Raw genomic sequence first — 22,965 nt, forward strand, 5'->3', positions numbered from 1 at the left:
CAACAATGAACTGAGAAGGGTCTAGGTTGGAGGACTCCAGGATTCCATTTTCTCCAGGGCAGCATCTGGCCCAGGCAGGCTGCAAGCTGCCCTCCCTTGGAAGGCAAAGACAGATAAGGCAGTCTGGTCTTAGTTCAAGGGGCCAAGGGACAGTGTGTTTATGGAGGCTGCCCCCTGACAATCCTCTGGGCTGGTGGGGTGACGGAGGGGGAATGGGACCTTCCAGGGTCTGCTTCTTGCCCGAGGCTGAAAGCAGTGGAGTAGGAACACTTTGTCCTGTCGGACCCCAATCCTCATCAACCCTAAGCAGTGTTTTCTGGAGATGCATAACCAGGAAAGTACCAGGCTAGGGACACTTGAACTCTGAGGGCAGGCCTGAGAGGCAGAGGACCTCAAGCACCAGAGAAAAGTTGTAAGAGTCTGGGGAAATGCTCCATCTCAGGGGCAGTGCACTTTCTTCCTAATGTTGTCCTGCAGGCACCGTGTGGGCTAGGGGAGCTGACAGGTCCACACTGCGAATCTGACTTCATTATCTCTTGCATGGGTGATGGCACTTGGTGCTAAAGTGAGCTTTGTGACTGGCTTCTCCCTGAGCCATACCAGGGACAGTCAAACTGGGGTTTTGACCTGGGCAGGCGGCTATACCTGGAGCAGGGCTGAGCTGCCATGAGGATCAGGGGTTCTTGGCAATCAGTTTTCTTAGATGAAGGGTGGCCCCCAGTGGGTGGGCACTGAGTTGTGAGGCTGGTGGGTGTGAGTGACCAGGGTGGACCATGGTTGAGGTGGTCCGTGGGAAGCTGGAGCAGCAGCAGCCAAGCAGCCGGGCTGAGCTGGCAGCTGATGAAGGCTTCGGAGCAGCTCTCAGCGCATGGCTGGCTGGTCCAACACCAAAACTTTCAAAGCATTTGCCTTTCTGGCAGGGCCCCTAACAGGACTGCGGCTGGGCCGGGAGAGGCCTCAGTGCGCAGGGGAATAGAAGCCCCAGATCTTCATCCAGAGGCGATTTTCCCAGGCTCCTTCCTCCCACACTGTGGCTCCCTCCCTCAGTTCTGGAGCTGAATTAAGGCCCTTCCAGCCAAGTCCTCATGGCTGCATGACTTAGCCCTTAGCAGGGCTGCTCCTGTGTGGGGAGGCAAAAACCAGGGCAGAACCCAGGACAAAGGCTCATTAGGGGCAGCCCAAGTCCCCTCCCACCAAGGATGGCTCCCAGTTTACCAGCTGCCAGAAAGGGCCATTGAGCTAGGAGGCCTGAACTAGCCAAACTTCTATTTGAGCCTTCCTTTCCTGGTCTGGTCTAATCCAACTCAGGAGAGGCTTCTGGGAGTGGGTAAAGACAGAGCAAAATGGCAAGTAGGGGCAAACCACACTAGAACTGGTGACTGCACTGGGTATAGGGTGAGAGGAGCTGGTGTCTCCCTTGGCCCAGCCTAACTCCCCTCTGCCTGTGGATTCAGCCTCCTCCCCCACTCAACCTTTAGCTAGACTTGCTGATAGGAACAAAACAGACTGGTTCGAGTTTCACCTCTTCATTTCCTCTGCCCTCTTAATGAGCAGTGAGAAGGCTAAAAGGGCCAGGTGTGGTGGCTCACACCTGTAATCCCAGTGCTTTGGGCAGCCAAGGTGGGAGGACTGCTTAAGCCCAGCAGTTTGAGACCAGCCTCGGCAATACAGTAAGGCTCCATCTCTACAAAAAATCAAAAAGGCTAGCAGGGTGTGGCGGTGCATGCCCATGGTCCCAGCTACTCTGGAGGCTAAGGTGGGAGGCTCACTTGAGCCCAGGAGTCAAGGTTGTGGTGAGTTGATTGCACCATTGCATTCCAGCCTGGGTGACATGCTCTTAAATCGAAAATAATAATGGCTAAAAGGCAATTGGAATAAAGCACCTCGGAGAATTAAAGGGTCTTTCCCCAGTGGAGTCTGAGCACCCAGGCCTCATCTCTTCCCTGTCTCCTCCCAGGGTCCTGGAGTATCCAGATGGAGAGGGGCAACGCCCTGGTGGTGCTGCGCAGCCTGCTCTGGCCAGGCCTCACCTTCTACCATGCTCCCCGCACCAAGAACTATGGCTACATCTATGTGGGCACTGGTGAGAAGAACATGGACTTGCCCTTCATGCTATAGAAGGCGCCAGCCTGGATTTTTAAACACAGCCTCTTAACATGATTTTCTTAAGCTTCAGTGAACTTGGCCTGGTTGTTCTGTCCTACCTTCGTATCTCCATCGTCGTCTGGTTCCAGGTTCTGACAGGCCCAATGAGCCAGGGAACTCATCTCTAAACCAAATGGCAGAGGGTTGGAATGTGCTAATGAAAGATACTAGACAATGATGGGTGGAAATAGCTGTGGGAAAAGGTGACAATCAGGGCCCCTTTGAAGAAGGCAGTTTCTTGGATTCATACGAGCGGCAGGTGTGCCAGGAAGCCCTCCTTGGCTCCTTGTGGCTCTCCCAGACTAAGGAGCTTACAGCTGTCATAAAGAGGATGGAGCCTGTTTGGCCCATGAATTCCCTCTAATTGACTCATTGGCTCCATCACAAGAGATCAGTGACTCAATGCTCAGCCTGAAATGTGCCCAGGTGCCCCTGTACTTCCCAAGCAGTGAGCACACATCCAGTGGGTAAGCCCATGAGCCTACTTTATGACATTCCATTGGGCAAAACTCCTGTCCCCAGCACTGAGCATGGCCCAAGCCCCACAGCGGCTGCCAAGGGACCCAACTGCCCTGCTTGCCTCTAGCTCTCAGCATTGCTACTGGGCAAGCCAAGGGTACTGAAGTTTATCCCACTGTCCCCTGTCCATCCATATTGGAGGGGCCAGGCCATCGTGGTGGGGTGGGGCAGGAGAATAGTTGGGGCCGAGGGCTTGTGAGTGGGCCTCCTACTCCACAGCACAGGTGCAAGAGGAACTTTGGAAGCCCTGCTGTCTGTCATTGATACAGCTTCCAAGGTGTTCTTGAGTAGCAGACATTGTCCCTCAGGAGAGGTGACCCCACGGGCATGAGCACCCTGTTCCAGCGGGGGCCTTTTTTGTAGATGGGCTTGACGGACTTGGGAGCCCAGCGCGTCAGGTACCTGTGGAGGGAGAATAAAGATGTGCCTGTGAGGGCTGGGGGCCCAAGCTGGAACTGGGAGAGTGAAGCTCTGCCTCCTTAGGCCTGGCCATGGTTGCGCAAGCAAATCGTTTCACCAGTTTCCCTTTCCTGAAATGCAGGGATTTTCTTGGGAGTAACAGCTGGGTGTCCTGTAAACAGATGGGCTGGGCTCTTGCTGCTGAAAGCCTGTGTGGCCAGGGTCAGGCAGCTCAGAGCCACGAGCTCCCTTGATCTTCATAATTGTCAATGTTTGTGTGTGTTTGCTGAGCAAAAGGAGGAAGAGGCTGCCTGAGCAGATCATTCCTCTGGCCTCAGCCATGGGGTGAGAAGAGCTGATGTAAGGGCCTGAAGGAACCCATTACTCTTCCCCATTTGGCTCACTCAGCCACCCTAGCCTTTAGGGAACTCCCCAGGGTACCATAACTGGTGTAGGACCCCTGCCCCTCACCCAACCTGTAATGGGAAATAAGTGGTAAGGGCCTGCAGGCACAGCCCTAGCCCAGGAAGGTTCCTGTAAGTAGGAGGTGGGGTGGGGAAAGATGGCTGCCACCCATGGACCTTTGGCCTTCTCTGGGGATGGCCAGGGCCCTGATAGTTCCCAGAAAAGTGGCTCATGCCGGCTGGGATTTGGTTTTACTTTGTCCAGAATAAAACTTGGATCCTGTCCAGAAAGGCCCATCCTTCATTCTGAAAGCTCAGCTATGACAACGGCCAGGAATCCTCCCCTGCCTCCATTCTAGGTTGGGGCTCAACCCAGCTGTCTCTAGAGACCGTCAAAGAAAACACTTTTTTATTTAAAAAAAAAAAAAAAAATCAATAACCTTGACTAAAAACTCTTAAGTTAAAAAATGATTGCTGATCTATGCAGTTCAACTGAGCTCTACTGGACCTTGGTCTTCTGCTGCCAGCCCTGAGTGAGGGTAAGATTCGGGAGGTGCCGGCCTGCACTCCAAGCGTACGCTCGGCAGGGAGGGGAGGGACTATTCTGTGTCTCCTCAAGCTGTCACTGCCCTGGCCAGGGTGATGACTATGAAGGAGGCTAGCTACAGGGACTGCTTTTTCTATGGTCTGTGGTCCTGGGTGACAGAAGATTAAGAGAGAGGGGACCAGGGATGGCCCCTTTGCTGGCCTCTCCCAGCCTTCAGAGGAGTGCATGAGAGATTGGGTAGGAGAGCAGGCTCCCCAGAAGGGGTGCTCATTGAAATCTGGGGACTGCAGAGGATAAGCTGACCAGGTTCTCCTGAGCTACCACCCTAGAGCTGTTCTTTCTCCCATGCCTTGGAGAGGGAAGCTGGGCTTTAGCTGGCCTTGGGCCTGGTGCCTGTGCCACATGGAGCAGCCAGCTGGCAGGGGGTGGGCTGGGTGGCCTCCAGCCAGCTCTCTGGGAACACCCCAGCTCTAACAAGAACCAGCCCCTTCCTACCTCTTGAAGGGGCAGCATGAGGAGGGACACAGCGGCAGACAAAGCATGGCTCCACCAGGCCCCAGCAGAGCCTGCACCCATGCATGGCAGCATGGAACGAGACTCCTCTGCAAGGGAATCAATGTCCTTCGTAGCCTGAACTCCCCCTCCCACTCAGGGTGGCCTTTTGCAACCAACAAGGCCCCACACATCATCAATCCTGTGTCACGTTAAAGGAAGCCGGATGTATGGGAGGGCGCCTGGCTTAGCTTCAAAGGCCTGAGGCAGCATGGATTGTGTCCTCAGGCCTGCTGCTGTCTCTTAAAACGGCAGAGGGGGGTGGGCTCAACTCCCAAATGGTCCATAGCACAGTTGGGAGACATAGGAAGAGGTTAGCATGTCCTGCTCCCCAAGAGCTGCTGGCAGATGGCTGAGCTAGCAATGTGGGGAGTGCAGGTAGAGGTGGGCATGTCGCCAGGGTGCCGGCATGGTGTTGGTAAAGGTCCAGCTCTGACTTAGCCTCCAGGTACAAAGAGGCAAGATACCAGGAAGAAGCCCTGCATTCCCACATCCTGCACCCCCCTACCCTCCATGCCTGAATTCTGTTGGGGATCCGCCTAGGAGGTTTGCTGGGGGCTGAGGTGTCTTGCTTTGCATCAGTCATCTTTGATACCTTACAGAGAGCAATGAAATTTAAAAAAGGGCAAAAACTGCAATTACTTTTGCGTCAACCTAATATGTTCCTCAGTCCAGTCTGGGAACCACTAGCTGGACAGAAGGAAAGGGCCATTGGTAGGGGAGAAGAACCCCCTCAAATCTATTTTACAGACCTGGCTCTACTCTCTAAAGAGGATACTACAAATCTAAGAGTATGTGAGTATGCTGATGTCAGAGAGGACGGAGGAAGGGAACTTGCAATAGGACAGCTGCTTGAATGTTAGACAAGAATCGGCTCTTGCTCTATAGGGTCCTGCTTAGACTAGAAGGCAGACTGAATGATTCCACGGGCTGGGGGCCATCCTCTCCTCGTCTATATAAACTCAGGGCCTCCTAGACTGCCACATGGCGCTGTGTAGATTAACTGTACAACCCTGGGGAGCACTATTTGTGACCTAGTTTACATGGATGTTGTCCTGAAGTTGTCCAATGTGCAACCTGCACAGCTGTATTCAGTGGCGCTAACCCAGGAAGCCCTCCCATTTCTAAGGCCTTCTGCCCTCTAATAACCCCAGCGCTGGAGAGAGCTAGGATACTGAAAGTTTGCAGTGGTACTGACATCCCCATAGCAACCCAGTGTGATGTCATAAACGAGGGATTAGCACATTCTAACGCCCAATCAGCAAGCCTCTACCCTCCTGGCCCCTTTGCTAAGGGCCCTACAGGGGAGGAAAGAGGCTGAGGCCAGCAAAGAAAGCAACAGAAGAAGCAAAGACTGCAGCAGGGGTGGACTGATGGGGTTGGGTGCTCAAGCTGGCAGAGAATGGAACGGACAGGCAAGGTGCACCCCAGCTTTCCTGAGCTGTGGGATGATTTCTGGCAAACAGCTTCCCCAGTGGAAGCCAGTGAAGGCTGTGGGCCTGCAGAACGCTCAGGCTGTTCACACCCAGGTTTGCTTACCGGTTGAGCTGGGGTTTCTTCTTCGGAACAACTCCTTCAGGAAGCCGAGGCCTGTGATTTGGTAACAGACCTGAGTGGAGGGAAGAGGGGACAGTCTTTGCAGTTCCCTCTGCAGCTCTGAGGGGGCCAGAGGGAAAGCCCAAGGGAGCGGGGAGGTTGGCATTGGGCAGTGAGTGTAATTAACACTCTGGATATCCAATTTTCTTCCAGGAGGGGCCAAAACATGGGGCAGCTGGGTGGGGAGAGACAGCTCCTGCAGCCCTCTGCCCCTCTTGGTCCTGAGGGCCTTCTACCTGCTCGGTGGGCCATCTTCACACACTCCTCGATCTTGCGGTGTTCTTCCCGGCACAGGCCTGTGACCTTTCGGGGTAGCATGCCTCCATGAGGCCGGATGAACTGGCTAAGCAGCAGAACATCCTAGTGGAAACAGAAAACAGGGGATGAGGGTCAGCTGGGCTTGCTTTTGATGCTGGGAAGCTAGGGCTTTATGGTCTACAGGGGAGGTGGATGTCTCCTGGGAACCTGCCTGAGATCACTTCCTCCACACACAGCATTGCACACTGGTCTGCTACCTTTATTTATCCAACAAAGGTTAATTCCAACTTAGTAAGATTTTCTGTACCCCATTACCAACCCCAAGAGCTCCCAGCTTCTCCATGAGATTTTTTTTTGTTGTTTTTGAGACAAAGGCTCACTCTGTTGCCCAGACTTGAGTGCAGTGGTGCAATCTTGGCTCAATGCAATCTCTGCCTCCCAGGCTCAAGTGATCCTCCCACTTTAGCCTCCTGAGTAGCTGGGACTACAGATGGGCACCACTATGCCTGGCTAATTTTTGTAGAGATGGGGGTCTCACTATGTTGCCCAGGCTAGTCTTGAACCCTTGGGCTCAAGCAATCTGCCCACCTTGGCCTCCCAGAGTTCTGGGATTGCAGGTATGCACCCCCACACCCACCCTCATGAGATTATCTTCTGATAGACTAGAGAACAGAAGCTCTTCCAGAAGAATCACCAATCTTTTATGTACCTGAAGCATTTTTCTTGGACAAAATGTCTGCTGAGTTATCGTCCTAGGGTGGGGTTAGGAGGCATGCTATGTTTCCACACAAGAGGGGAAACCTGTAACATTTTAGATCCCAAAACCTATACACCACAGGCCAGAGTGTATGCAAATAGCCCCTCCACCTCCTGCCGTTCCCTCTGAAGGGCTGGGAAGACATACGAGCCGGGGAGGAAGGAACCAGGGTTGTGAAGTTTAATCTCACATGATCTAGGCCCCCTGTGAACAGATTTGATTGGATTCTTGGGCTTCCTTCCGACCATCATGTGCTCACCACGCTGCCTGGGACAGGTCAAAGAAACAGATAAACAGAGCCATAATCAAGACAAGGAACCACCTCCCTGCCAGGTCTAAAATGTTACAATTCCCAGACTGCTCAAGCCTAGCCTGAACAACATAGTGAGACACCATTCTCCTAGAATGGCTGAAGGGGTTAAAGAAAACTCACCATTCCCCTGCCTGCAAGGGCCTAGCATGGCAGGCTTAGCAGTTAAGTTCCACAAACCAACTTGCTGCCCTGGCAAGCACCTCGCTGCATAACCACAGATTTGTTTTAATCACTAGACAGTTCCTGAGGGACCCAGGCCTTCAGTTCCCACCCCTGTACTTTTCAGAATCTGATGAAAAGAACTTGGATTGGATTAATCCACGGCTAATCAACTGGGCTTGAGGCCCCAGCCCCTCATCGAAGCCTGCCAAGCAAGCCGACAGCTTTGTGCAGCTCAAGCTAATAGTGCTCTGAGTGGAAAGGGGTAAAAGGAAAAACAACTTTAGCCTTTACCTCAGACAGGATTAGATTTCTTCTGCTGGAGAGAGCCAAGTACGTTTCCTAGAAAAGGCTGGGAGGAAGAGTGCCCCATGGTGGTTGGGCAGGTGTGGGGTTTACTTTCCTATCAGCAGCTGAGGCTCCAAGGATGCCCACAACCCCACTAATTTCCGCACGCCAGCAGCTGGGAACACTGCCTCTTGCCTGTGTGCTTGCTTTCTGTTACTCTAAGCGGCCAGCAGAAGGGCCTCAGGACAGAAGGAACCCCCCCCAACCCCTCAGGGTGGCCTCAAGCCAAGGCTTCCAGCCCAGGAGATTAGTTGGGTCACTCTGTTCAGATCCCATGGGCATGTGGCTTCTCCTGCTCTTATCACCTAACCAGGATCTCTGCCCTTAGTCATCCTATTCCACAAAGGGGCACAGGGACAACCTGCAGGTCAAACTGGCCCAATGCCTGAATCACCTGAAACCCAAGAATAGGGTGCTTCATGTCACAAGTGAGAGCTCTGAAGAACACGTAAGGATTTCTCCAGCGCTGTGTCCTTAGCCCCAGGCCCTCCCCATCTCTGGGGAGGAGGTAGTGTAGTCATTAGGGGCATGAGCTCTGCCTGGGCTTTCATCCCTGGAGTTTGTATCCCAGCTCTGATACTAGGTGGGGGATCTGAGGCAACTTCACTAACTTCTCCATGCCTCCAACTTCTTCATCTGTAAAATGAGGATGAAACTAGTACCTACTTCATAAGGTTATTGTGAAAACTAAGTGAATTAAAGCAGGAAAGTACTCAGTGCCTGACAGAGTAGGCACTCAATGTTAGCTGTTATTAATGTTTTTTGACAGTGTCACCAGGCTGGAGTGCAGTGGCACGATCTTGGCTCACTGCAACCTCTGTCTCCTGGGTTCAAGCGATTCTCCTGCCTCAGCTTCCCGAGTAGCGGGGACTACAGGCATGTGCCACCACACCTGGCTAATTTTTGTAATTTTAGTAGAAACAGGGTTTCACCATGTTGGCCAGGATGGTCTCAATCGCTTGACCTTGTGATCCGCCCACCTTGGCCTCCCAAAGTGCTGGGATTACAGGCATGAGCCACTGCGCCTGGCCTAGTTGTTATTATTCACTACTGTCTTCTTTCCCTGGAAACGACTGCGCTAGAAGAGCTCAAGCAATCAGCTATCTTTATAGCTCCAACACAGAACAACAGGGTAATGTATGCCCAGATCACAGTGAGAACAAGGAGCCTATTCAAATACACCCTCATCATACAAGAGAAAAGCCAAACCCAGATCATGATTGCATCCCACAAGAGTACAACCCCTGTGAGCTGAGTTAAGGGCCCTAGTGATCTGAGGCACAACCAGACCATAAACTCAATCAGTGGCTCTCAACCCTGACTGCACATTAGAGCCAGGGGACAGCGCTTAAAACATGCTCAGGCCCCACCCCCTGAGGCTGATTCAGCTGGTTTGGGGTGGAGCTCATGCATCATTACTGTTTTTTTTTTTTTTGTTTTGTTTTTGATACAGAGTCTCGATCTGTTGCCAGGTGTCAGGCTGGAGTGTAGTGGCTCGATCTCGGCTCACTGTAACCTCTGCCTCCCAGGTTAAAGCAATTCTCCTGTCTCAGCCCCTTGAGTAGCTGGGACTACAGGCGCGCGCCACCATGCCCAGCTAATTTTTGCATTTTTAGTAGAGACAGGGTTTCACCATGTTGACCAGAATGGTCTTGATCTCGACCTCATGATCGACCCGCCTTGACCTCCTAAAGTGCTGGGGTTACAGGCGTGAGCCACCGTGCCTGGCCACATCATTATTTTTTAAAGCTCCCCAGGTGATCCTAATGTGCAGCCAGAGTTGAAAGCAACTGGACAAAGGGCTCCCATCTCTGGTGGTTCCATGAAATGAAGCGCGGGGGGACGCTGCTCCAGCTAACCAGGGAATCTGAGAGCTTCATGCCACACAGAGCTGAGTCTCTGTAACCAGACTCACGTCATAGTTATACTTGTGCTTCAGGTTCCAACGGCAGATGGGGCACTGGCCAGAGGGGTTAGGAGGATTTGGAGTCTCCTTGGGAGTTGCTGTGATACGGCCTTCAATCTAGGAGACAGAGAAAGAGAGCCAGTGTGAGACACAGGGCCTGCACAGAGCCACGTTATCTTTGTGCAAACCCCAAAATGATGGGAATGCTGGTAAAAGTTTATCTTGGTGGTTCTTGTGGGAGAAGCTAAGAGGTTTTTCTGCCTGAGCTGTGGTGTTTATTTTGCAGTTGCTGTATGCTAGGCCTTGAGATAGCCACAGGGATGTGGTTTGGTGGCTTACAGGGGTAACAGAAACCACCTAAACTTGATACCAGTGGCAAGAGGGAGAGAGGGGTTTGCTGTATCAATTGAATGCTACCTTTCCTTCCTCAAAAGAAAAAACAAAGGCACCGGAACACTATACTTTTTCCAGTCCCTGGGTTTTTGGGGAAAGTAATACACGCACATGGTAAAATGTTTCACATAGCACAGGGATACAGAATCCAAAGAAAGCCTCCCTCCAATCCCACATATCCTCCTAGGGGGAAACTGCACTTCCCAGCTTTATCTTACAGAGTTAAGGCTATGCCAGTGGGTCTCAACCAGAGGCGATTTTGCTCCCCAGGGGATATCTGGCAATGTCTGGAGACATTTTTGATTGTCACCACTCAGGGAGGGAGTGCTATTGGCATCTAGCAGGGATGTTCTCCCCATCCTACACTGCACAGGACAGCCCTCACAACAAAGAAGTACCCAGCCCCAAATGCCAGGAATAGCAAGGCTGAAAAACCCCAGGCTGTGCCATATAAGCAGGTATGTGTGCACTCCTTCTTCTCTCTTTACAAAAGAAAGAAAGAAAGAAAGAAATAACACGAAACAGATGGGAGGATACATTTCCCTGTCACGCTCCTTGCTTTTATCATTTGGATGCCACCTTTTAAATCCTGCTAAGGCCAAGTGTGAAATGACCTCCCTGTCACTGCTGTGTCCTGTGGAACAGCCTTGGAATTGCTAAGTGCAATAAACCAACAATCTGGGAATCAGCTCCAACTGCAAGAGCGAAGTTTAGAAAGCCTTCCTGACTGAGACGGTGGATTATGAGAGTGAGGCTGGGACAGGTCTGAGAGGTTTTGGAAGGGAAGCAACACCGTCTCTTGGGGGAGAACTGGCACAAGGGAAAGGGGCTGGAAGTACTACTTGGCTGTGCAGGGCACTGCTACCCTCCTTCTCCCATGGTAATTACAACTATGCCAGAAACCGAGATGTTAGAGAAAATCCGCACGTACATGGTAGGCCTTGGGAGGTGGGTTGCGGTGGGTCAGGGGTGGGGGTGGGGAGAGCTAACATTTATTGACTCCCCATTATATGTGTGGCTCAGTGCTAAGAATGATTCACATATATTAGTTCACTTAACCTCGGTGAGGTAGGTGTCCGTTCTTATTTCATAGGGGAGAGAATAATACCCAACGTCAGCCATGGCAGTGCTGCTAAAAGCATGGATGGGCTTTTCCCTCCCCTGAGGGCTCTCGTAGACCACAATGCCTCCACGTCCATTCTACAAACAGCAGACTCATGCCCCACATGAAAATGCTCTTTATACTCAAAAGTCAGATTTCTCTACTCTAGCATGGAGTTTATGGAATGAATGCTTGTTTTGGCTTTGAATCAAGAAGCCTAAACGGTACCCTAAGGGGACTGGGGGGGGTCCCCTAAAAAGAACTGTTTTGAGGCTAAGCAGTGGAAAGGCAGAGGAAGCATTCTAGGAGGAGACCCAATGGACTTGTCCTAGGAATAAGACTGCCTTGGGGAAGACTGAGCTTGGCTGGCTACCTAAAGGGTTAAATCTCTGGTTGACATGGAAGTTACAGAGGTTTCTGGGAGCTCTACGGAGTGGCTGAGGATTTCTTGGAGGCATAGAAGGCCATGTGAAAACAACGTTGTCATTTAAGGATTATAGGATAATCTAGGACCCATGACTCCCCAAGGAAGGGAGGTGGGATGGGCCCAGTGAGGGAAAGGGGGAAGTGGGTAGATGAAGAATTGTTCCAACTTTCTTTTTTTTTATTTTTTTGAGACGGAGTTTCGCTCTTGTTACCCAGGCTGGAGTGCAATGGCGCCATCTCGGCTCACCGCAACCTCCGCCTCCTGGGTTCAGGCAATTCTCCTGCCTCAGCCTCCTGAGTAGCTGGGATTACAGGCACACGCCACCATGCCCAGCTGAATTTTTGTATTTTTAGTAGAGATGGGGTTTCACCATGTTGACCAGGATGGTCTCGATCTCTTGACCTCGTGATCCACCCGCCTCGGCCTTCCAAAGTGCTGGGATTACAGGCGTGAGCCACCGCGCCCAGCCTGTTCCAACTTTCTTACCAACAGACAAGCCAGGGCGCCAGTTAGTGAGGCCAGGGCATGGAGAATGTCACTTTTAAAATGCATCATATAAAGAGTAGTTTAGTCATTCTAGGCAGAAAAGAAAGGAACTGAGGTCCAGGCTCTTGGCCCTGGGTCAACTTACTCTGGCTCTCTAGGCGTACAACAACGCCTTAGTTTCCCCTTTGGGAAACTGATTCATTACCCACCAAAGAGCTTATCAGCAAAGGCCTCTGAGACCTTGCTATACAAAAGGCCACTTTAATGAAATAGCGATACCTCAGCCCAGGCACAACAACTGTTTCTGATTAACCACACTATAGCACACAGCTTGACAAACAGTAAGACTGGGATTTATGGTCACTGAGGGAGCTGATCCTGGAGCCGGGAGTCCAGTTTGGGCCCCCTCTATCCCTCAGAGGAGCAGCCAGGCAGCTCCAAGTGTTAAAGAGGTTATACACGGCCAACTCAATGATACTTACTATAGTTGTCTTCCCTTCTTGGATCTCCACCACTACAGAGATAAAGGGGAAAAATTAGGTCAGCCTTTTAATAAGGAACAGAGAGTTTCAAATAACAGCTCAAATTCTACACATTTGGAAAAAAGCAGCCTTCCATCTGTACTCTCCCATGGTCTCCACCTGGAGCAGAAGGCGCGCAGGATTCACCCCACTAGTGCCAAGGCTCTCTACGCCCTTGAGGGGGGCGGGGGCAAGCCCAGGATGCCTAGGTAGCATCACCTCTCTGGTGTGGGATTAAGGAGTTCCACAGTGTTTTTGCCTTTCTATGCAAAGATTTATCTTGGTTCTATCCAAAGGAATTGGTCAGATCCTGTCCTATAGTGGATAGCAGTAAAAGAGGGTGGGGCAGTGGTATCTAAAAGACCTTCAAAAGTACCCAGGCGGCCTGTGTTCCTGCACAAAGAGAATCAGATAAGAATGGTTTCTTCAGTGTATGGGTTAAGGTTTAAATAAATTAAAAAAAAAAAAAAAAAGAAAGAATGGTTTTTGCTTTGAAGAGTTTACAAGGTAAGACATAGCACTGAACTAACACTATTCCAGTGTCCCCTAGTGAATGAACAAAAAGATAAGTTCACTCCTAGAACACATCTTCGGAATCTTGAGTTAAATCATCTCCTTTTCTCCCTGAAGGGTTGCATGTTATTATATATACCGGAGAAGGTTGATGTATGAGGTAGGAATAAGGAGCCTGAAGATACTGGGTCCAGGAAGAATTTCAAGGAGAGTATTGTCACTACAAACGGAGAGGGACACCCTCAGTGCTTTGCCTTTTTTTTTTTTTTTTTTTTTTAGACAGAGTCTCATTCTGTTGCTCAGGCTGGAGTCCAGTGGCACGATCTCAGCTCACTGCAACCTCCGCCTCCCAGGTTCAAGTGATCCTCCTGCCTCAGCCCCACTAGTAGCTGGAATTACAGGCATGTGCCAACATGCCTGGCTAATTTTTGTATTTTTAGTAGACACAGGGTTTCGCCATATTGGCCAGGCTGGTCTCGAACTCCTAACCTGATGTGATCCACCCGCCTTGGCCTCCCAAAGTGCCGGGATTACAGGCATAAGCCACCATGCCAGGCCCCACATTTCCTATCTTACCTAACCAAGATGCAGAATGACAACCTCAACAATCACCCAAGGAAGATCCAAGCTGATAGCCCACATTCAGCAAATATAATCAAATAGTTCTTAGAGATACTCCCTTGTTGACACAGTTTTTTTTTTTTTTTTTTTTTTTTGAGACAGAGTCTCGCTCTGTGGCCCAGACTAGAGTGGTACAATGGCGCAATCTTGGCTCACTGCAACCTCCGCCTCCCAGGTTCAAGCCAATTCTCCTGCTTCAGCCTCTCAAGCAGATGGGATTACAGGCACCTGCTATCATGTCAGCTAATTTTTTTGTATTTTTGTAGATGGAGTTTTACCATGTTGGCCAGGCTGGTCTTGAATTCCTGACCTCAGGTGATCCTCCTCCCTCAGCCTCCCAAAGTGCTGGGATTACAGGCATGAGCCACTGCACCCAGCTGACAGTTTCTTTAGAAAGACAGAAGCCAGACCAGATACAGTGGCTCATGGCTTATAATCCCAGCACTTTGGGAGGCCAAGGTAGGAGGAAATACCGGAGCTCAGGAGTTAGAGACTAGCCTGCGAAACGTGGCAAAATCCTGCAAAAATAAACTAAGATTAGCCAGGCATGGTGGCATGCACTTGTAGTCCCAGCTACTTGGGAGGGTGAGGTGGGAGGATCGCTTGAGCCCAGGAGGTTAAGGCTGCAGCAGCCATGATGGAGCCACTGCATTCCAGCCTGAGCGACAGAGCAAGACTGCCTCAAAAAGAGGGAAGTCACAGCTGTTAACACACAAACTGGTAAATATCAAATGCTTAGTAAATGCTAAGGGTAGCAAAATATTCGTCATGGTCTCCTTTTGACTGCTAATTACTGTAATTGGAAACTTAAGCCCATATAGCTAGGATGCAAACCGTCTTTCAAGACATTAAACCCACATTTTAACAGCAGTTTGGCTATGGCGATTTAGTTTCAACTCAGCTCTGGCCCAGGCAAGAAGTAGTACAATACAGATTAGAAAGAGTCTAAGGCTCTTAACTTTGAGAATTCAGTGAGAGCTATAAACTTCTCCCTAGGAAAACAAGACACATGCAATTAGGCATGGATTTCAGGAGGCTCACAGCCTTCTAGAGCTAGATACCTAACAGTAATGCTGGTTCCCTCTCAGGGGTAGCACTAGGTGCTTTTAGTTTCTTCTTTTTGCCTCTGTATTTTCTAGTTACTAAAATAAACATGTCCTGCATTTGCAATTAAAAACAGCAAAAGGCCAGGCATGGTGGCTCGTACCTGTAATCCTAGCACTTTGGGAGGCCAAGGTGGGCAGATCACTTGAGGTCAGGAGTTTAAGACCAGCTTGGGCAAACCTCAGGTGGTGAAACCCCGTATCTCCTAAAAATACAAAACTTAGCTGGGCGTGGTGGCACATGCCTGTAGTCCCAGCTACTCGAGAGGCTGAGGCATGAGAATCGCTTGAACCTGGGAGGTGGAGGCTGTAGTGAGCCAAGATCACACCACTACACTCCAGCCTGGGCGACAGACAGAGACCCTGCCTCAAAAAACAAACAACAACAACAAAACCAACCAAACAAACAAAGAACAATAAAAAGAGAAGGGCCTGTCTAAGGAAAAATGGCAATTCTAACCCAACCAGAGGCCCATGGCAGCATCTGTGATCACGGAGCTCTGTGACCAAGACCTAATTGGACACAGATTGCCCAGAATTGTCCCCCATTTGGCAAGCCATTCATAAAGACTCACTGCTCCAAAACAATCCTGAGAGCCCCTCAGTGTCCAACTCCAGACATACAAAGGAGTTACAATGGCTAGAAAAGCCCCGAGGCTTTCTCCAGAGAACACTATAGTTACTAATCAATTCAAAGACAACCTAGGTTTCTCCATGTAAAAGAAAATGCGTCACCCCACACAAGAATCTACTTGTACAGAACAGAGACCAACCCAAAATGGGACTTGGGTGAGACGCAATGTGGTCCTCAGTCTGGTAGCCAGCACAGCTGCAGGGAGAAGGTCACTGCAATACGTCAATCTGCAGAATCAATCTACAAATGGAGGATGGGGAGAAATGAAGGGAGGTATGAGGAAGGCACATCCCCAGCTTAGTAAGGGTTCCAGGCACCCTGAAACTTTGCAAATTTGCAAAAACCAAGTTGAGAGACAACCTAATCTGCACAAGAACAAGCAGGGGAAAAGTTTCTAAGAATCCCCATAGGAAACAAAAGGAGAGACACATGCTGGTACCACTGGAATCAGCAGAAGAACAATGCCCTGAAACACGCAGTGGATAAACATGTGGTTCCCTTCTTGGTGGAGGCACTTGGGTCCTAACCATGAGGTAAACAAGTCTAACAAAACACATCACTCCCGGCAAAGAACCAAACCCTGAAGTCATCCTACTGGCCCCTGGAAAAGAGATCAAAGCCCATGGCAAGCTCCACTGTTCAAAAGCTCCCCCTCCACACAGCAACTCTGAGCCAGTGAATCATCTTACATCTTATTGTTTTACCCAGAAGCCAGTGGGTAAAACAATAGGCAGATGCTTATCTAACAGAGACAATTTGTCAAACCAGAAGGAATGACCTGAGAATTTACAGGGAACTGACATTGATCAGGGTGGTGTCTTAGTGCAGGGGGAGAAGGCTCAGTTGGAGCCTGGAGGGGCTCTTAGTAGATTTTAAGCCTCTGGAAAGAGGAGATAGGAATCAAAATAGTATTGATTTTCAGCGTGCATACAAAAACGTGTCAAAACCAAACAAAACCTGAGATCCATTTTGTCCCTGGCCCCTCTCTATTCAAGAGAAGTGGGAGTAGCTAAGAAAAGCTGGACTGAGAGATTTAGGCACTAACAGAAAACTTGTATAGAAAAAGATGGAATCACCCTTGTGTTCTGAGATATGGCACTATCAAGTAAACTAAGGAAAGAGATGAAGCAGTTTTCTAAACTAGAATTAAGGGCCAAAATCTTTACAGATAAACACTTCTCATACACATGAAATAATCTGTCCAAAATGAGGCAACACATTTGCTGAGTACCTGTGGATTGTACAGCTTCGCTCTACCTATTGCGGAGAGTTACCGTAGAATAGGGGCCAGTCTTTGCCTTAGAGGAAGAAAAGAACTAAACTCTGTATGGGAACTTGATTATAATAAAGTCCAGGCCTCGTAAAGAGGTTCTTTGAGTGCTTCAGTAAATACTTGCCTAGGATGGCGTCCAAGATAACTGAATTGTAATAGTTTGGAATGAATGGCATTGTGGTGAGACTGAAGTAAATGCAAAAGGAGGAGAGGGGTGACACCTATAGTCTCAGCTACTCAGGAGGATCACCTGAGCTAAGGAGTTAGAGGCCAGCCTGAACACACCAGGACAACACGGAAAATGCAAAAAAACCTTGACAGCCACATGAACAGACACAGTGAACTGCAGCTGTGTAAAGCCCCAACTGCTTAGTAAAAGAGGAAGTGAAAAAAGATGAGGAGTGCAGGGCACTGCTGGGTCAGTGACCAGAGATCAAGGTCTCTCTTAGAGAGGATCTGTGGAAACTAAGGCCCAAGCAGAGTAAGAAAGACTAGAGCAACTGATGGCTGGGCAGTGGCCCTTGTAGTCTTACGTAGGGTCAGGGAGAGGAGTGCCACCTTTGGGATGTGTGCCTGTATTTCTGGCCACCAGCCACTGACCACTTTTCGCAAACACCTTCCTGCCTCAAGCCCTGCTTCCTCCAGTTCATCTTTAATTCTATCATTAAAGTTTCTGGTTCCCAGCTGGGTGTGGTGGCTCATGCCTGTAATCCCAGCATTTTGGGAGGCTGAGGTAGGCGGATCACGAGGTCAGGAGTTCGAGACCAGCCTGGTCAGTATGGTAAAACCCCTTCTCTACTAATAATACAAAAAGATCAGTTAGGTGTGATGGCACATGCCTGTAGTCCCAACTACTCGGCAGGCTGAGGTGAAAGAATCACTTGAACCCAGGAGGTGGAGGTTGCAGTGAGTTGAGATTGTGCCACTGCACTCCAGCCTGGGTGACAGAGAAAGACTCCAACTCAAAAAAGAAAAAAAAAAAAAAGTTTCTGATTCCCTCACCACCTGCCCCTTCCTTTCCCCTGGACCCCTGAGGGAACTTCCCTCTGCCCTATGCTTCAGAATAAGGAGTCTTATTGCTGCACAAAACTTTCTTCCCACCAGCTGGTTACTCTGGACTATGTCTCCTGAATTTTTTTTTTTTTTTTTTTTGAGACAGAGTCTTGCTCTGTCGTGCAGGCTGGAGTGCAGTGGCATGATCTCAGCTCACTGCAATCTCCGCCTCCTGGGTTCAAGTGATTCTCCTGCCTCAGCCTCCAGAGGAGCTGGGATTACAGGTGCGTGCTACCACACCTGGGTAATTTTTTATTTTTCATAGAGACGGGGCTTCACCATGTTGCTTAGGCTGGTTTTGTACTCCTGACCCCGTGATCCACCCACCTCAGCCTCCCAAAGTGCTGGGATTACAGGCATGTGCCACTGTGCCTAGCTGGTCCCTGAATTCTTTAAAGAATCCAACTCACTCCTCTCTCAAAGCTTTTATATGGGACTGCCCAACCTGTGAGGCATATCCTTGTCTGAAATGTTAGGTCTTCCAGAAGGTCTTCTTAACCAACTGAAAGAAATGAAGCAAATTCCCTTTGGCTTTTACTCACTTCAGTATATCTTTCTCTAAGTGTCTGATAGATCATGGCTTAATTTATATAAATTTTTTTTTTATTTTAAATCCGTTTCCTTCACAAGGGCTTTAAGAGGGATAAGGGAGGAATGAGATCTAACACAACCTTTGCTAAATCTGGCAGTGCCAATCATAAAGGCACTAAATGGTCTTTGGCAAGTTACCTGCTAAGAGCTTTTGGGGAAGGCGGGAACAATAAGGGAGACCCTGCCATGAAATACCAAGGTGATGTTACTTGTGCAGAGGGAAGAGGGCTGGCTCTACTTCCAACTCCATCACTTATTAGCCATGTGATGTTGGGCAAGCTATTAAATCCTTTGGGACTGCATTTCCTCATTTATAAAAATGAGGACAGTTAATATCCACCTTTAAGGTGTTTTTGAGAAGACTGAATAAATGTATATGGAAAACCTAGCACAGTACTTGAAGCAGGCACAGTAAATCACAATTTCTATTTTCGTCCTCCTCTTTCCATCTTACTTTTTCCATAATAATCTTTTTTTGGCTTTGAGTGTCTCTCTGGTCAAACTTTAAACCAGGCTTTCTCAACAGCAGCAGGACTGCCATTTTGGGCCAGAACTTCGTTGTGGGGAACTGACCTGGGCATTATGTTTAGCAGCATCCCTCGCCTCTACCCCCCCATGCTAGTAGTACCAGTTGTGACAGGCAAAAATGTCTGCAGACGCTGCCAAATGTTCCTGGGGGACAAAATTGCCTCCCAGTTGAAAATCACTGTTTTGACTGAAAGTCTTCATAGACAGGAAAATTGGTCTTCATGAGCTGACTAAAATTATTATTATCTGACACTTTGAAAAGCAAGATGTTTGAATATTTTCAGCAAGAGACCCATCTTCTTTCCCATAACTTATAATGAATAGAATAACAAAAGAAAATGTTTCATTTAAAAGTTTTGAAGACAGGTGATTCTCAAGAATAGAGAATATGGTAGTGCCTTCACGTAGAATCACATTTTTTAAAAATTTATTTTATTTATTCATTTATTTATTTATTATTATTTTTTTTTGGGGGACGGAGTTTCGCTCTTGTTACCCAGGCTGGAGTGCAATGGCGCAACCTCGGCTCACTGCAACCTCCGCCTCCTGGGTTCAGGCAATTCTCCTGCCTCAGCCTCCTGAGTAGCTGGGATTACAGGCACGTGCCACCATGCCCAGCTAATTTTTTTGTATTTTTAGTAGAGACGGGGTTTCACCGTATTGACCAGGATGGTCTCGATCTCTTGACCTCGTGATCCACCCGCCTCGGCCTCCCAAAGTGCTGGGATTACAGGCTTGAGCCACCGCGCCCAGCCTTCATTTATTTTTTTAAAGATGGGCTTTCACCATGATGGCCAGGCTGGTCTTGAACCCCTGACCTCAGGTGATCCACCCACCTTGGCCTCCCAAAGTGCTAGGATTCCAGGCATGAGCCACCGCGCCCGGCCTAGAATCACATTAATTCAACCTAACATTTAGATGAAGGATTTCAGAGACCCATTTGATTTACAGTCCATCATTTTTTCCCTTTTTTTTAAGAGGTGGGGGTTCTCACTATGTTGCCCAGGTTACACTCCAATTTCTGAGCCCAAGTGATACTCCTACCTGGGCCTCCCAAAGTGCTGGGATTAAAGATATGTACCACTGTACCTGGCTTACATTTCACAAACTTTCCAACTGGAAAAATTCTTTAAGTCTAACTTCAAATATTAGTTGTTAAAACAAACAAAACGATTCCTCTTGCCTTTTTTTCTAGAAGCATAGCAAAATCTGCCTCAACTTTGAATTTCATAAAGAATATGCAAATTGTAGCCAACAGTGTCTGACACTTGGTAGACACTCTCAAAAATGGTTATGGGCATATGCCTATTTTGCAGCATGGGAACAGATGAACCATCCAAATCGTTTCTATCATCTGCATGATCCCTTTAGTGTCATCCATTAGTAAATCCACTAATAAAAAGTTAACCATGGAATATCCAGACTTTCCTTTTTTTTCAAACAAATGCTCCACTTCCCTTACTGGCTAAATTCTTCAAACATACCTGCTATTTCTATTTCTTCATCAACTATCTCTTTCATTTCTCCAAACTGGATGCCTTGTTTGCCATTCTATTGAAACTGCTATTTGAAAGCTACAAAGAGAGACCTCTTCTGAGACAAATCCAATGACCCCTTCATTAGGCTCTTCTTTTTAGACGTTTCTGCTCCCTCTGACAACAATGATCACTCTTTTCCACTGGCTACTTCTCAGCTTTCGTTAAAGGATATGCTGCGCAATACTATGCCAGATCCTCAGAAAACCCCACATCTCTTCTTTTGCACATCACTCATCCTTTCTTGTTTCCTAGTACACAAAGGAAGGCTATATCCTAAAAGACCTTTTCACTCTCCGCCAAATTCCATCCTTTTGTGAGCCTGCTAAGACACATCCTCTTTATGAAAACTTCCAACTGGGTTTGCTGTTTCCAGCAACTGAGTCTCCCTGTACTTCGTCACGTAAAAGACTAAATTGCATTTATTGGAGTATGTATATATATATATATATAATCTCATTAGAACCTAAGCTCTTCAAGAAAAGGGCTGTATTTTCTGTCTCCAGAATTCCTTCACAGCTTGAAGCATAGCACTTGGTCTTCCGTAAGCTCTCAGTTGATGCTCGAATCAGGCCGCTTTTCCAGATTAAGATTAATGAAAAGCTAAACTACCCTCCTGCATTGCCTTCGTCTCAGCCATTCAATGGCCTTTCCACTTTGACCTACCCCTCTCAGGGCGGCTAGCGGTCCGGGCAGAAAAAGCAGCCATCAGATCACAGCATTTTGAGAAGTGGAAAGGGAGGCTCTGGGAGGGTACTCAAATGGCCTTCCTTTGTGATTCAGAGACTCTTTAATAAAAGAGACTGTAATAAAAGTGACTGAGATTCGGAGAATATGGAAGGGAGAATTAACATGCAAACCCTTCCCAAAAACTTTTCTGAATCCTGGGACAGGTTTCTTTTCTGCTCCTACTAAGCAGGCCTTTCTCTCCGTCCTCCTAGGCCTCGTGAGGATACTCACAAGGGGTAGGAGATCAAGAAAAGGCACCAGGGTCTGGAAGAGGCTTTTAAGCACCCCTGGAAAGCCAGTACCTCCAAAGTTTCAGAATCGCACGAAGGAAAGAGAGGAAGTGGCGCACCAGGGCAGGCGGAAGCAATCTCCGCCGCTCTTCTCAATTTCAGGAGATTGCTGGAACGCATGACTCACCTTCCCTGAACCCGCGAGCTGGAAGCCGAGACCAGCTAGTAGCTGCCGGCCCCGCTAGGAGCCCACGGAGAAGCCGCTCACTGCCGGACAACAGGACCTTAAAGGCCGCCATCTTGAAAAATCAACCCTGACCTCTTGTCTACTTCCGCTTCCGGAACGTAGCGCGCGCAGCCGCAGTGGTGGGGCAGGAAGTGTGGCGTACTGGATTGTAGTTCGCTTACTCCTGTCACGTCATTTATCTCACCTGCTCGCTTTGGGATAAGAGAGGCTTCTGCGTCAACCCTGCGTTTCGTGTTAAGGATCTACTGGAGGTCTTTAGCTCCTGTCTGCCAGTGCCCGCAGTCTTCAAGGTTGCATTCGTTTCCTGGAAGGCTTACTTAGGAAAATCGCACGCAGCACTCCTACCTATGTCTTTAAAACGTTCTCCTCACTGCACGTCAGCTGTGGACTTTCAGCTTCTGTTACTGGGGTTAGACCTCTACAGGAGAGGTTAAAATGGTTAGGAACTCTGGATCTGGAGTATCGGGTATCAGGCAGACCTGGGATAGATACCACCTTCCTGCCTGACCGCTACCACACTGATCTTTGATTTGCATATACTTAGACCTCTCTCCAGCCCCAGGGCCTTGGCACAAGCTGTTTCCTTTGCCTGCTCTTTAGCTGTCTATTTAACTTCTACGTATTTCTTAGAGCTTACTTCAAATCTTATTTCCACAGTTTTGCTTGACTGTCCATTCTCAGCACCAGATGCCTCTCCATCTTAGTACATGACAGAATTTTAGTTTTGTGATTGTTTTGTATTTATCTTCTCACCAGGCTGTAAGCTCCATGAAGGCAGGAACACTGTTTTCTGTTAACTCTCACATCTCCAGCACTTAGTATAGTTCTTGACACATAATAACAATATAATATATACTTGTTGAATGAATGAGTAGAACCTATTTTACAGGGTCTAGGGGAGGACTAGACCCTGAAGATTAGGTGTGTTAAAACATAAGTGCTCAGTCAGGCATGGAGGCTCATGCCTGTAATCCCAGCACTTTGGGAGGCTGAGGCAGGTAGATCACCTGAGATCAGGAATTAAAGACCAGCCTGACCAACATGGTGAAACCCTGTCTCTACTAAAAATGCAAAAA

The 22,965-nt window shown here is 48.8% G+C and overlaps 2 protein-coding genes across 6 annotated transcripts in view; one reads left to right on the forward strand and one right to left on the reverse strand.

Moving 5' to 3' along the window:
• Positions 1-3,899, forward strand: part of RSPH9 (radial spoke head component 9) — a 21,291-nt gene extending 17,392 nt beyond the window's left edge. For 3 of the 4 annotated variants that reach the window (XM_032299519.1, XM_032299518.1, XM_032299520.1), the window contains one exon: positions 1,958-2,180. In XM_032299519.1, coding sequence (XP_032155410.1) covers positions 1,958-2,155 — 198 coding nt within the window. In that variant the 3' untranslated portion in view covers positions 2,156-2,180. Of the gene's footprint in view, positions 1-1,957 lie in introns of all 4 variants that reach the window. The other variant, XM_032299521.1, reaches the window with a different exon arrangement.
• Positions 2,609-22,083, reverse strand: MRPS18A (mitochondrial ribosomal protein S18A). 2 transcript variants are annotated; one of them, XM_032299523.1, is made up of 6 exons: positions 21,830-22,083; positions 12,794-12,825; positions 9,913-10,020; positions 6,399-6,522; positions 6,106-6,175; positions 2,609-3,066 (listed from the first exon to the last, which is right to left on the reverse strand). In XM_032299523.1, the coding sequence occupies exons 1-6, from the start codon at positions 21,939-21,941 to the stop codon at positions 2,922-2,924; spliced, it is 591 nt and encodes a 196-aa protein (XP_032155414.1). In that variant the 5' UTR covers positions 21,942-22,083; the 3' UTR covers positions 2,609-2,921. The 2 variants fall into 2 exon arrangements, with proteins under 2 accessions (XP_032155414.1, XP_032155413.1); XM_032299522.1 differs by having other exon boundaries at positions 6,106-6,522; positions 21,830-21,989.
• Between the last annotated feature and the right edge of the window lie 882 nt (positions 22,084-22,965).

Source organism: Sapajus apella, unplaced genomic scaffold (assembly GCF_009761245.1).
Source record: "Sapajus apella isolate SASKATOON/1434 unplaced genomic scaffold, GSC_monkey_1.0 scaffold41, whole genome shotgun sequence".
Taxonomy (NCBI): Eukaryota; Metazoa; Chordata; class Mammalia; order Primates; family Cebidae; genus Sapajus; species Sapajus apella.